The 12204-nt window shown below is 47.7% G+C and overlaps 1 protein-coding gene across 6 annotated transcripts in view; it reads left to right on the top strand.

Annotated features, from left to right (window-relative positions):
* Positions 1 to 12204, top strand: part of ANKRD31 (ankyrin repeat domain 31) — a 201547-nt gene that overhangs the window by 110465 nt on the left and 78878 nt on the right. For all 6 annotated transcript variants that reach the window (XM_051838688.2, XM_051838689.2, XM_051838690.2 and 3 more), the window contains one exon: positions 2121 to 2265. In XM_051838688.2, the coding sequence (XP_051694648.2) occupies positions 2121 to 2265 (145 nt within the window). The remainder of the gene's footprint in view (positions 1 to 2120; positions 2266 to 12204) is intronic.

Genomic DNA, 12204 nt, shown 5'->3' with positions numbered 1-12204 from the left:
ACTGCACTTTGGGCCACAGCAGAGAGCTGGCCTGGAAGAGGGGCAACCGGGACAGAATCCGGCGCCCTGACCAGGACTAGAACCCCGTGTGCCTGCGCTGCTAGGTGGAGGATTAGCCTAGTGAGCCGTGGTGCTGGCCTCTATTTAGCTTTGAGGAGCCTTCAAGTTATCTCACTTAGTCCAGTGAGCTTGACAGAACTCCACATCAGTTCTGGACTGACTCAGCCCCCAGCTTTGAGAATTTTGTGTGGAGGGAGACAGTTTTCAGGAATGGAGCATCAGAGGCTTGGAGCCGTCTCAGGAAATCTCCTAAATGAGGCAGATAGGGTCAGAAAAATGGCCTGGACCCTACATGTTGGATTGGTCACTGCCTTAGATATTACAAGACGTAAAATATCAGACAGGTAATGCTAGGAAGCTGGTGCTTGGGCTGGAACCTGGAGAGTATGATCTTTCCTGATTCCAGAAGGCGAGAGAAAAGCATTGCATTCTGAGCAATAGAGTAGAGAAGAAGAGGCAGACATGCAAGAAACAAGTGTAATATAGAATACACTCGACACGGTGATGCACCATGTACAGCAAAGGATGGAAAGATCATTCTTTCTGGGGCTACAGGGAGGGGAAGAGGGCCAGGGAGAGCCTCACAGGAGAGGTCACTGGAGCGGTAGTGGTGGAGGGAGGACTGAGGAGCAGTAGCAGCAGAAGAGATGCAGGTGGGAGAGCTCAGAGGAGAGGTCACTGGAGCGGTAGTGGTGGAGGGAGGATTGAGGAGCAGAAGAGATGCAGGTGGGAGAGCTCAGAGGAGAGGTCACTGGAGCGGTAGTGGTGGAGGGAGGACTGAGGAGGAGCAGCAGAGATGCAGGTGGGAGAGCTCAGAGGAGAGGTCACTGGAGCAGTAGTGGCAGAGGGAGGACTGAGGAGCAGTAGCAGCAGAAGAGATGCAGGTGGGAGAGCTCAGCGGAGAGGTCACTGGAGCGGTAGTGGTGGAGGGAGGACTGAGGAGGAGCAGAAGAGATGCAGGTGGACAGCTGGCCATTTCCTGGTGCCTGTCAGTGCTCGGTTCTACTCAGAATGCAGTCCTGAGGCCCGTGTTTTCCCTAGCTTAGCTCACCAGCCCTGGCTACAGACATCTCAGCTGCAGCCTTCTTTCTCTCCTTCCCTCCCTTCCCCCTTCACTCCATCCCTTCTCCTACTTTCTTCTTCTCTCCCTTCTCCCTTTCTTCTTGTTTCCATTTTAAAAAAATCTCTTCCATCTTTTTGTTTTAAGAAAAGGGATTTGGGGGCTGGCACTGTAGCATAGTAGGCTAAACCTCTGCCTGTGGTGCCAGCATCCCATCTGGGCACTGGTTCGTGTCCTGGCTGCTCCTCTTCCTATCCAACTCTGCTTATGGCCTGGGAAAGCAGTGGAAGATGGGCCAAGTGCTTGGGATCCTGTACCAGTGTGGGAGACCCAGAAGAAGGTCCTGGCTCCTGCCTTCAGATCCACCCAGCTCTGGCTGTTGCAGCCTTTTAGGGTTTGAACCAGCAGATGGAAAACCTCTCCCTCTCTCAGTCTGTCACTCTGCCCCTCAAATAAATAAATAAATCTTTCCCAAAAAAGGTATTTATATGTGAATAAGTTATGATTCAGTAGCAACTATATGAGTTTTTTTTTAAAAGATTTATTTATTTGAAACTAAAAGTTACAGAGAGGGAGAGGTATAGACAAAGAAAGAGAGAAGAGAAGTCTTTCATCTCTGGTTCACTCCCCAAATGGCCACAAAGGCCAAGGCTGGGTCAGGTTGAAGCCAGGAGCCAGGAGCTTCTTCTGGGTCTTCCACATGATTGCAGGGGCCCAAGGACTTGGGCCATCTTCTGCTGCTTTACCAGGTACATTAACAGGGAGCTGGATTGGAAGTGGAGCAGTCAGGGCTTGAACTGGTACCCATATGGGATGCCGGGGCTACAGGCCATGACTTAACCCACTTCACCACAGTGCCGGCCCTATGAGTTATTTTTTTTTTTTTAATGGGCAAAAGTGTTGTTGATAAAACAGACTCTGTGCTTTTGAAAGAAACATTTGTTGTTACTTAGAATTGCATATTGTATGCCTTACTCTTTGTCTGGCAATCTCCTCTTAGGTGGCAGAACTGCTGCTGTTGAATGGAGCCAACCCGTTACATAGGAATGACAGCGGGAAGTGTGCGTTGGATGAGGCCAGGGATATAAATATGCATCGACTCCTTGAGAGATATGTTCCTAAACTTAAGAAATGCCTTAGGTCAGGTAAGATCCAGCTGCCCATTTGTAGGTGGGCATCGTGTCAGTGACTTGGAATTATACCAGTCATATCTGTTTTCCTCATGAGTTTTGAGAAAATCCATGCAGTGGTGTCTTTGCTGTTGTAATGAAGTGCAGTGACTTGCTTGTAAATGCACAAAATGAAAGAACTCTAAAAGAAAAAGAAACTAGTATTTCTCCAAGTTGTGAATTACAGACCGAGGAGAAACTTCATAAACTCCTGGTTTTTCCATGCATCACTGACTGGAGAATGTGATATGATGTGAATTATGTCAGGTTGTTTCCTTTTCATTGAGTGTGGCCAGGACTATTTTTCTTCCCTCAGAATCTTTTCTTAGGGCTTTCATTTTGCCTTTCCATCTATAAGACTATCAAATTGATCCACAGAAAAGCTTAATCTGTAGTTAGCAATGAATTATATTATATAAAAATGGTTGAAGTAATGGCACATCCTTTATACTCTCTTTGGTGCATCTGTTAGACTTGTTGGAAACATCACAACATTCTCCTCAGAACCCTGCTGTGGCCCTCCCCTTAACTTAAAAGAAAAGCCAGAAACCTTATAGTTGCCTACAAGTTACCCAATGAGTTGACCACCAACTGGGTGACCCATTCTGCAAGCCCTGATCTCCTTGCCCTTCAGACAGGCCTCCTTGACCTCATAGTCTCAGTTCAAATGCCACCTTCTTGATCAAGCCTGGCCACACTATTTAATGCTTCTGCTGCCCCCTTCAGCTCTCATTAGATGAGCTACCTCCTACCATTTAACAACTGCCCTAATAATTGGCAGCTTGGAATAGAGAAGTAGGCATGTGTTATCTCACAGTGTCTCTGAGGGTCAGAAATCTGTGAGTGTTTGGTGCAGTGATTCTGGATCAGTCTCTCATGGTTGCAGTCATCTCAAAGCTCCGCCATGGCAAGAAAACTCAGCTTCAGTTTCACCCTTGTGCCTCGTCAGCTTCAGTGCCCTGCTGCTTGTTGGCGGAGACGTGGTTACTCCCCACACGAGCTGTTTCATAGGGCATCTCACACTGCTCCAGCCAGCTGAGGGCAGGAAGGTGGCCCAGACAAACCTTTAAGTTACTTGTTTATTTGAGAAACAGAGAGCTAATATCCACTAGGGTGCTTCCCAGAATTCACAAAATTCCTGAGCTGAGCCAGAGGTTGAAACCAGGAGCTGGGAGCTCAATCTAGGTATCTCATGGAGGTGACATGAACCCAATTACTTGAGCCATTACTACTGCTTCGAGGGTCTGGCTTAGCAGGAACCTGGAGTCAGTTGCCAGAAGTGGGTATTGAACCCAGGCACTCTGGTATGGGACACAGGTGTCTTTAAAACAGTTTTTTTTCCTCATACTATTTGTTGATCTCTGTACTTAGTTTAGGGTTTTAATCTTATATGTATAAAGTTCGTTGAAGTTAGATCTTAGTAGAAAATAAGGTTGGGAGTAGGAGAAGGAAGAGGAAGAAGGCTAGGAGTGCCAGTGGGAGGGAAGATGGGGTGGGAAGAATCACTGTGTTCCTAAATTTGTATTTATGAAATGCATGAAGTTTGTATACCTTAAATAAAAATTTCTGGGAAAAATTATTTATGTATTTTAAAAAAGATTTATTTATTTATTTGAAAGGCAGAGTTACAGAGCAGCAGAGGTAGAGAGAGAGAGAGAGAGAGAGAGAGAGAGAGAGAGATCTTCCATCCGCTGGTTCACTCTCCAGATGGCCACAGTGGCGCCGATCTGAAGGCAGGAGGCAGGAGCTTCCTTCAGGTCTTCAACACAGGTGCAGGGGCCCAAGGACCTGGGCTGTCTTCTACTGTTTTCCTAGGCCATAGCAGAGAGCTGGATCATAAGCGGAGCAGCCGGAACTCGAACCAGTGCCCATATGGGATGTCAGCATTGCAGGTGGCAGCTTTACTGCTGCACCACAGCGCTGGCAGCTATTTATTTTAAAGGGAGAGTGACAGAGAGGCAGGAGAGGGACAGAGAGACCTTTCATCCACTGGTTCACTCCCCAGCTGGCCACAACCACCAGGTCTGGGCCAGGCCAAGGCCAGGAGCCAGGAACTCCGTCGTGCTCTCCCATGAGAGTGGCAGGAGCCCAAGCACTTGGGCTTTCTTCCACAGCCTTCACAGGAGCATTGGCAGGAATGCTCGATCAGAAGTGGAGCAGCTGAGATTGAACCAGCACTCAGATATGGAATGCCAGCATTGCAAGTAGCAGAATAACCCCTTGCACCACATGCTAGCCCCAGACACAGGTGTTTTAACTGGCATCTTAACCCATAAGCCAAATGCCTACTGCAGAGCCAGTCTTTTCATATCCTGTCTTGGAGTGAGGTGCCACACTTCTGCTGTGTTCTGTGTTAGAAGTGAGTTGCTAAGTGTGGTCTGTACTCTGGCAGAGTGGAACGGTCTACCTTTTGAAGGGAGGGTCTCAAAGATTCTTGCATGTAGTTTGGAAGCACTTCCCGCTCACTGCAGCCCCTTGACCCGCTCTGCTTAGCCTTTTCCCATTGCACTCATTCCCTTCAGGCACATTAGACAGCTAACTCACCTTCTGTTTTCCATTTTTCCCTCCAGAATCTAAGTCCTTTGAAGGAGAGGATCTCTGTGTGGTCTACTGATGAACACTGAAAAGCCTTGCATGTAGTAGGAATTCACCAAACATTTGTTGAATCAGTGCTGTTAATCCTCTAATATGAATTCTTTTCATCCAAGCACTGTGTGTGTGCTTAATTCACTTTTATCTTTTTATTTTAAGATTTAAAGATTTATTTATTTATTTGAAAGGTCGAATTACAGAGAGGCAGAGGCAGAGAGGGAGGGAGGGAGGGGGAGAGAGAGAGAGAGAGAGAGGTCTCCCATCTGCTGGTTCACTCCCCAAATGGCTGCAAAGGCTGGAGCTGGTCTGACCCAAAGCCAGGAGCCAGGAACTTCCTCCAGGTCTCCCATGCAGATACAGGGGCCCAAGGAATTGGCCTATCTTCCACTGTTTTCCCAGGCTATAGCAGAGAGCTGAATTGGAAGTAGAGTAGCTGGGACTTGAACCAGTGCCCACATGGGATGCCGGCACTGCAGGCGGCAGCTTTACCTGCTACGTCACAGAGCTAGCGCCCAATTCACTTTTTTTCTATTAAAGATTTTATGTATTTATTTGAGAGATAGAGTTACAGACAATGAGAGGGAGAGACAGACAGAAAGGTCTTCCATCCACTGGTTTACTCCCCAACTGTTTGCAATGACCAGAGCTGCACCAATCTGAAGCCAGGAGCTTCTTCAGGGTCTCTATGTGGGTGCAGGGGCCCAGGGACTTGGACCATCCTGTACTGCTTTCCCAGGCTGTAGCAGAGAGCTGGCTCAGAAGAAGAGCAGCCAGGATTAGAGCCAGTGCCCATATGGGATGCCTGCACTGCAGGCAGCAGCTTTACCCACTAGGCCACAATGCCATCCCCTCCTGCATTCACTTTTCTTAAACTGTGTTGCCCCCAAAAGTTTTAAAATATTACTATCTTTAACAACCAAGACTTCTACTGTTGGAATTTCCCCTTTGTGCCTAGGAAAAGTCAGTCTGAGATTCTTTCCAGGTATGAGGTGAGTGGGCCTCTCTGCAAATTCTGCCTGCCTTTTTTTTTTTTTTAAAGATTTACTTGAAAGCCAAAGTTACACAGAGAGAGAAAGAAAGGCAGAGAGAGAGAGAGAGAGAGAGAGAGAGAGAGAGAGAGATCTTCCATCCGCTGGTTCACTCCTCAGTTGGCCGCAACAGCTGGAGCTGTGCCTATCTGAAGCCAGGAGCCAGGAGCTTCTTCTGGATCTCCCATGCAGGTGCAGGGGCCCAAGGGCTTAGGCCATCTTCTACTGCTTTCCCAGGCCATAGCAGAGAGCTGGATCGGAAGTGGAGCAGCTGATACATGAACCAATGCCAAAAGAGGTTCTGGCACTGCAGGTGGAGGCTTTACCCACTATGCCACAGCGTCGACCCCCTAAATTCTACTTTTCTTTCCCGGCAGAGTCAAAAGTGGGCTGGCAGAGGAAAGTCTTCTTTGCTTAAAGCTCTGTGTCATACTGCCATGACTTTGGCGTCTGTTCCTGGATACAACTGTAAGCTGTGCCTCTGGTGTAGTTCCCGGATAGAGCTGTAGGGGAGCAGTCACAGCCGTGCCTCTGGTGTAGTTCCTGGACACAACTGTAGGGGAGCAGTCATACAGCCGTGCCTCTGCTGTCAGTTCCTGGACACAGCTGTGGGGGAGCAGTCATACAGCCGTGCCTCTGGTGTAGTTCCTGGACACAGCTGTAGGGGAGCAGTCATACAGCCATGCCTCTGGTGTCAGTTCCCAGATACAGCTGTAGGGGAGCAGTCATACAGCCGTGCCTCTGCTGTCAGTTCCTGGACACAGCTGTAGGGGAGCAGTCATATAGCCATGCCTCTGGTGTAGTTCCTGGATACAGCTGTGGAGGAGCAGTCATACAGACGTGCCTCTGGTGTAGTTCCTGAACACAGTTGTAGGGGAGCAGTCATACAGCCGTGCCTCTGGTGTAGTTCCTGGATACAGCTGTAGGGGAGCAGTCATACAGCCGTGCCTCTGCTGTCAGTTCCTGGATACAGCTGTAGGGGAGCAGTCATACAGCCGTGCCTCTGGTGTAGTTCCTGGACACAGCTGTAGGGGAGCAGTCATACAGCCGTGCCTCTGGTGTAGTTCCTGGACACAGCTGTAGGGGAGCAGTCATACAGCTGTGCCTCTGGTGTAGTTCCTGGACATAGCTGTAGGGGAGCAGTCATACAGCCGTGCCTCTGGTGTAGTTCCTGGACACAATTGTAGGGGAGCAGTCATACAGCCATGCCTCTGGTGTAGTTCCTGGATACAGCTGTGGGGGAGCAGTCATACAGCCATGCCTCTGGTGTAGTTCCTGGACACAATTGTAGGGGAGCAGTCATACAGCCGTGCCTCTGGTGTAGTTCCTGGATAAAGCTGTAGGGGAGCAGTCATACAGCTGTGCCTCTGGTGTAGTTCCTGGACACAATTGTAGGGGAGCAGTCATACAGCCGTGCCTCTGGTGTAGTTCCTGGACATAGCTGTAGGGGAGCAGTCATACAGCCGTGCCTCTGGTGTAGTTCCTGGATAAAGCTGTAGGGGAGCAGTCATACAGCTGTGCCTCTGGTGTAGTTCCTGGACACAATTGTAGGGGAGCAGTCATACAGCCGTGCCTCTGGTGTAGTTCCTGGACACAGCTGTGGGGGAGCAGTCATACAGCCGTGCCTCTGGTGTAGTTCCTGGACACAGCTGTAGGGGAGCAGTCATACAGCCATGCCTCTGGTGTCAGTTCCCAGATACAGGTGTAAGGGGAACACTTGTACAGCCAGGTGTCCCTCTGATGTCAGTTCCTTAATATAGCTTTCAGTGTTCTGTTAAGAATTCTTTGGGGCAGCCAGTCCACTTGAGGCAGCAACAGGAGTTTGTTGGCAGAGCAGCTGAAGAATTAAAGGAAAAGCTGCAGATTCAGGACTTGGAAGCTTCAGTGGTGCAAACAGCTCCAGGGGTCTGGCAGCAGGAACCAGCTGGGCTCTCTTTTAGAGGGCTGCTGCCAGGATAGACATGAGCAGGCAGTGCACAGATGCCCACTCAGCAACACCACGAGGATTTATTATTCGAAGAGATTCATTCATTCTTTCATGGATTGCTATGTCAGGTACTATCAGAGTACTTCACAATGTTCGTGGAAAATGAAATTATTTTGGTGAAATTTTTTTGAAATTCATGGAGTTTTTTCATAGTATGTTTCCATGAACTTTTTGAGGTACCCTTGTGTATAGCACTAAAACCTAACAATACATGAGTGACAAACATATAGGAACCAAAACAGTGGGATAAAGAAATGCTCAGGCCTGCGAGGTTAAAAATGTGTAACTCAGGCCTCTCCGTGTCCACGAGGATAATAGGACAGATGTTAAGTATATGTCATGGTTAATGATTGGGTGTCAGCACAAACCCTTTGACAAGTCTATGAGGGAAGATCTTTTCCTGATATAAGTGATTGTAAATGAAATTCAAAGTACACCCCCTTCTGAAATGGGTTCTGTTGAATATAAGAGTTATTCCAGTTATGGTCCGGTGCATCTGCTACTGAAAATTAAGTGCAGTACAGCAATCTGACTGTAAGGTAGTGAGACTGTTTTTCCTTTTTGGCTAATGGATCCATTTTCTTATTTTAGAGCCATTTATTTATAAACATTTACTTGATCAAGAAATACAGTTGTTTGAATGCCATTAATTAAAGACTAGGATCTGGATCAAAATACCATACCTTTATAATAAAGAGAGAACATCATTGATAATTAAAGGCCACTCGGGGGCAGTTAATTAATGGTCCTTTAGTGCAAAATACTTTCTTCTAAGTACCCAAGTTGCACCAGAAGATGAGAGACTGACAGTGTCTTGTTGAAGTCAGGTCTATAAAAACACATTGAATAGGTTATTAAAACAGTAATATTTCCATTTCAAACTATATGAAAAAATGACCAGTAAGATATCCAGTTTGAGGTAAAAATATGTATTTTAATTTTTACCTTGAAGATCTGCCTTGTTGCCTGAGTCTCTATGATGATATGCATTGCCCACTCTTCTGGGAGTGATTTCTTCAGCATTCTCTCCCTTACTCCAAGTCCAGGCTGCTGCTCACCATTGCCCACTTCTAACCTATCCCTGTCTAAGGGAGTTCTTTGTTGGGAAGAAGTCCTAAATCTTTCTCCTTAGGACTCAGCTCTCCATCTCCCTTTGTCAGAAAAGTTGCTAATCTAAGTTGCATTATCATGCCTCCCCAGATGGTTCGTATATTTCTTAAGGTTGAATTTCACGGTGCGCCGGCTGCAGCACGCCATTGGAGGGTGAACCAACGGTAAAGGAAGACCTTTCTCTCTCTCTCTCTCTCACTGTCCACTCTGCCTGTCAAAAATAAAAAATAAAATAAAAAAGGTTGAACTTTCAAATTAGCTGCCTTTAATGTAAATATAAACTACCTAAAGAATATCTATATACTTACACAGAGTATTTTTTTTTAACTCTAATGGAAGAGCTTTTAATTATGGGAAAGGGGGGTAAAGATCTTCCTCGTATAAAATATCTTTGCTGCTTTTCAGTCTTCCACTGAAATAGGGCTACTTTGGTGTAGGACCAGGGTTCATCTCAATAATTGTGCAGCCATGGGTAAACTAGCATCCCTAGTTTTCTCGTCTATAAGTTTGGGTTTGCAATACCTACTTAACCTACGAGCTTATCTTTGGGATTGTTGGTGTGAGGCCTGGAGTTAATGTCTGTGAAGTACCTGAGCACAGTCCTTGTATCTGACGAGCATCAGGAGATAGGAAAGGAATACAGACACACCGCCCAAACTCACCCCTTCAGAGTCTGTGCCTTGGAGCTGGCGTTGTGGCAGAGTGGGTTAGGCGATTGCTACCTGCAATGCCAGCATGTGTACGCTGGTTCAAGTCCCAGCTTCTCCCTTCTCCACTTCTGGTCCAGCTCCCTGCTAGTGTGCCTGGGAAAACAACAGAGCTTGGCCCAAGTGCTTGAGCCCCTGCAGCCCTCCCTCTCCCCACTCCTCTTACCCACTCACCCCCATAACTCTGCCTTTCAAATAAATAAATCTTTTATTAAAAGGGGGATGCTGGCATTGCAGGCAGTAGCTGCCTACCCAGTATGCCACAGCGCTGGCTCCCAGGCGCAGACTCGGAAGGGTGAGTTCGGCTGGTGTGTCTCTATTCCTTTCCCTATCACTGCTCAAGTACTTCACAGACATTAACTCCAGTTCTCACACCAACAATCCCAAAGATAAGCAGGTGGGTAAGTAGGTATTACAAACCCAAATATATAGACGAGAAAACTAGGGATGTTAATCCATGGCTGCACAATTATTGAGATGAACCCTGGTCCTACACCAAAGTAGCCCTATTTCACTGGAAGACTGAAAAGCAGCAAAGATCTTTTGTACGAGGAAGATCTTTACTCACCACTCCCATTATTAAAGGCTCTTGCACTGGAGTTAAATACTCAGTGTAAGTGTATAGATACTCTTTGAGTGGATTATACTTACGTTAAAGGAAGCTCATTTGAAAAGTTCAAACTTGGGCTGGTGCCGCAGCTCACTAGGCTAATCCTCCGTCTTGCGGCGCCGGCACACCGGGTTCTAGTCCTGGTTGGGGCCCCGGATTCTGTCCCAGTTGTCCCTCTTCCAGCCCAGCTCTCTGCTGTGGCCTGGGAGTGCAGTGGAGGATGGCCCAAGTGCCTGGGCCCTGTACCCGCGGGAGACCAGGAGAAGCACCTGACTCCTGCCATCGGATCAGCGCAATGCGCTGGCTGCAGCGCGCCGGCCGTGGCAGCCATTGGAGGGTGAACCAACGGCAAAAGGAAGACGTTTCTCTCTGTTTCTCTCTCTCACTGTCCACTCTGCCTGTCAAAAAAAATAATAATAAAAGTTCAGACTTGGGGCTAGCGCTGTGGTGCAGCAGGTTAAAGCTCTGGCCTGAAGCACCAGCGTCCCATGTGGGTGCCGGTTCTAGTCCCGGCTGCTCCTCTTCCAATCCAGCTCTCTACTGTGGTCTAGTTTTGCAGTGGAAGATGGCCCAAGTCCTTGGGCTCCTGCACCATGTGGGAGACCCGAAAGAAGCTCCTGGCTCCTGGCTTCGGTTCAGTGCAGCTCCGCCGTTTCGGCCATCTGGGGAGTGAACCAGTGGATGGAAGACCTCTCTCTGTCTATACCTCTCTCTGTAACTCTGTCTTGCAAATAAATAAAATAAATCTTAAAAAAAAAGAAAGTTCAAACTTAAGAAATACTGTTTTGAAAAAAATTTTATTTATTTATTTGAGAGTTACACAGAGAGAGAAGGAGATCTTTCATCTGCCAGTTTACTCTCCCCAACCCCACAAATGGCTGCAACAGCTAGGACTGAGTCAGGCTGAAGCCAGGAGCCAGGAGCTTCTTCTGGATCTTGCACATGGATGGTAGGGGCCCAAGCACTGGGTCATCTTCTGCTACTTTCCCAGGCACACTCACAGGGTGCTGGATCAAAAGTGGAGCAGCCAGGTCTGGAACTGCACCCATATGGGATCCGGTGTCACAGGTGGTGACTTTATCCACTACGCCACAACACTAGCCTCTCAAATAAGTAAATAAATCTTAAAAAAAATTAAGCAGTTAAGCGAATGGAGTCTCTGAGTGGGGAATGTTGTAGGCAGGCTATAGGATAAAATTGATCAGGTTTGTGAGCTTGAAGAACATGCCTTCACCACACCCCTGTGTGACCTCATGCCCCTACCTGGCCACACCTTTGTGCCCACCGGCCAATCAGTTAATTAACCACCCATTTTGGAAGTGGATTAAAGGCCTGGGACATGGTGGGCCCAGCCCTTTTGGCCCCTTTTTGGCCTTTTGCCGTCGTGGGCCCTTGATGCCCTGTGCCTCCAGGGCATGTGGCCTTTGGGCCACTTGCCCCATGCTTCCTGGCCTGCATGCTCCTCCACGTGGCTGGCTCCTGGTCGGTATGAATCCAGACTTCCCTCTCTTTCAGATAGGGCCCTCACTCCTTTGCATTTCTCACTGAATAGAAAGCTTAAAACTTAAAAAAAAAAAAAAGTCTGTGCCTATGTTAGTTAGTGATCACATTTAAAAATGTAGTGGATTAAACTGAGAGGAAATGGATGTCCCTTCTTTGCTTCAAGTTTCTCTTAGGGACCAGCAGGATGATTCCTGGAAAATGCTGTTTTTGTATTCTTTCATTGGAGAGCCAAGGTTTAGAGAAGGCACTGTGTCTTTTACACTCTTGTGTAGCAACACCATTAGCAGTGGTAGTGGTAATGGGGCCCTTCCCGTGCCCCAGGAACACTGCTGAACTCTCTGCAGGGTTCTATCGTTTAGTCGTCACAGCAGTTGTATA

This window comes from Oryctolagus cuniculus, chromosome 14 (genome assembly GCF_964237555.1).
Source record: "Oryctolagus cuniculus chromosome 14, mOryCun1.1, whole genome shotgun sequence".
Taxonomy (NCBI): domain Eukaryota; kingdom Metazoa; phylum Chordata; class Mammalia; order Lagomorpha; family Leporidae; genus Oryctolagus; species Oryctolagus cuniculus.
The sequence above is the reverse complement of the archived record's forward strand: the minus strand, read 5'-3'. Positions and strand labels throughout refer to the sequence as shown.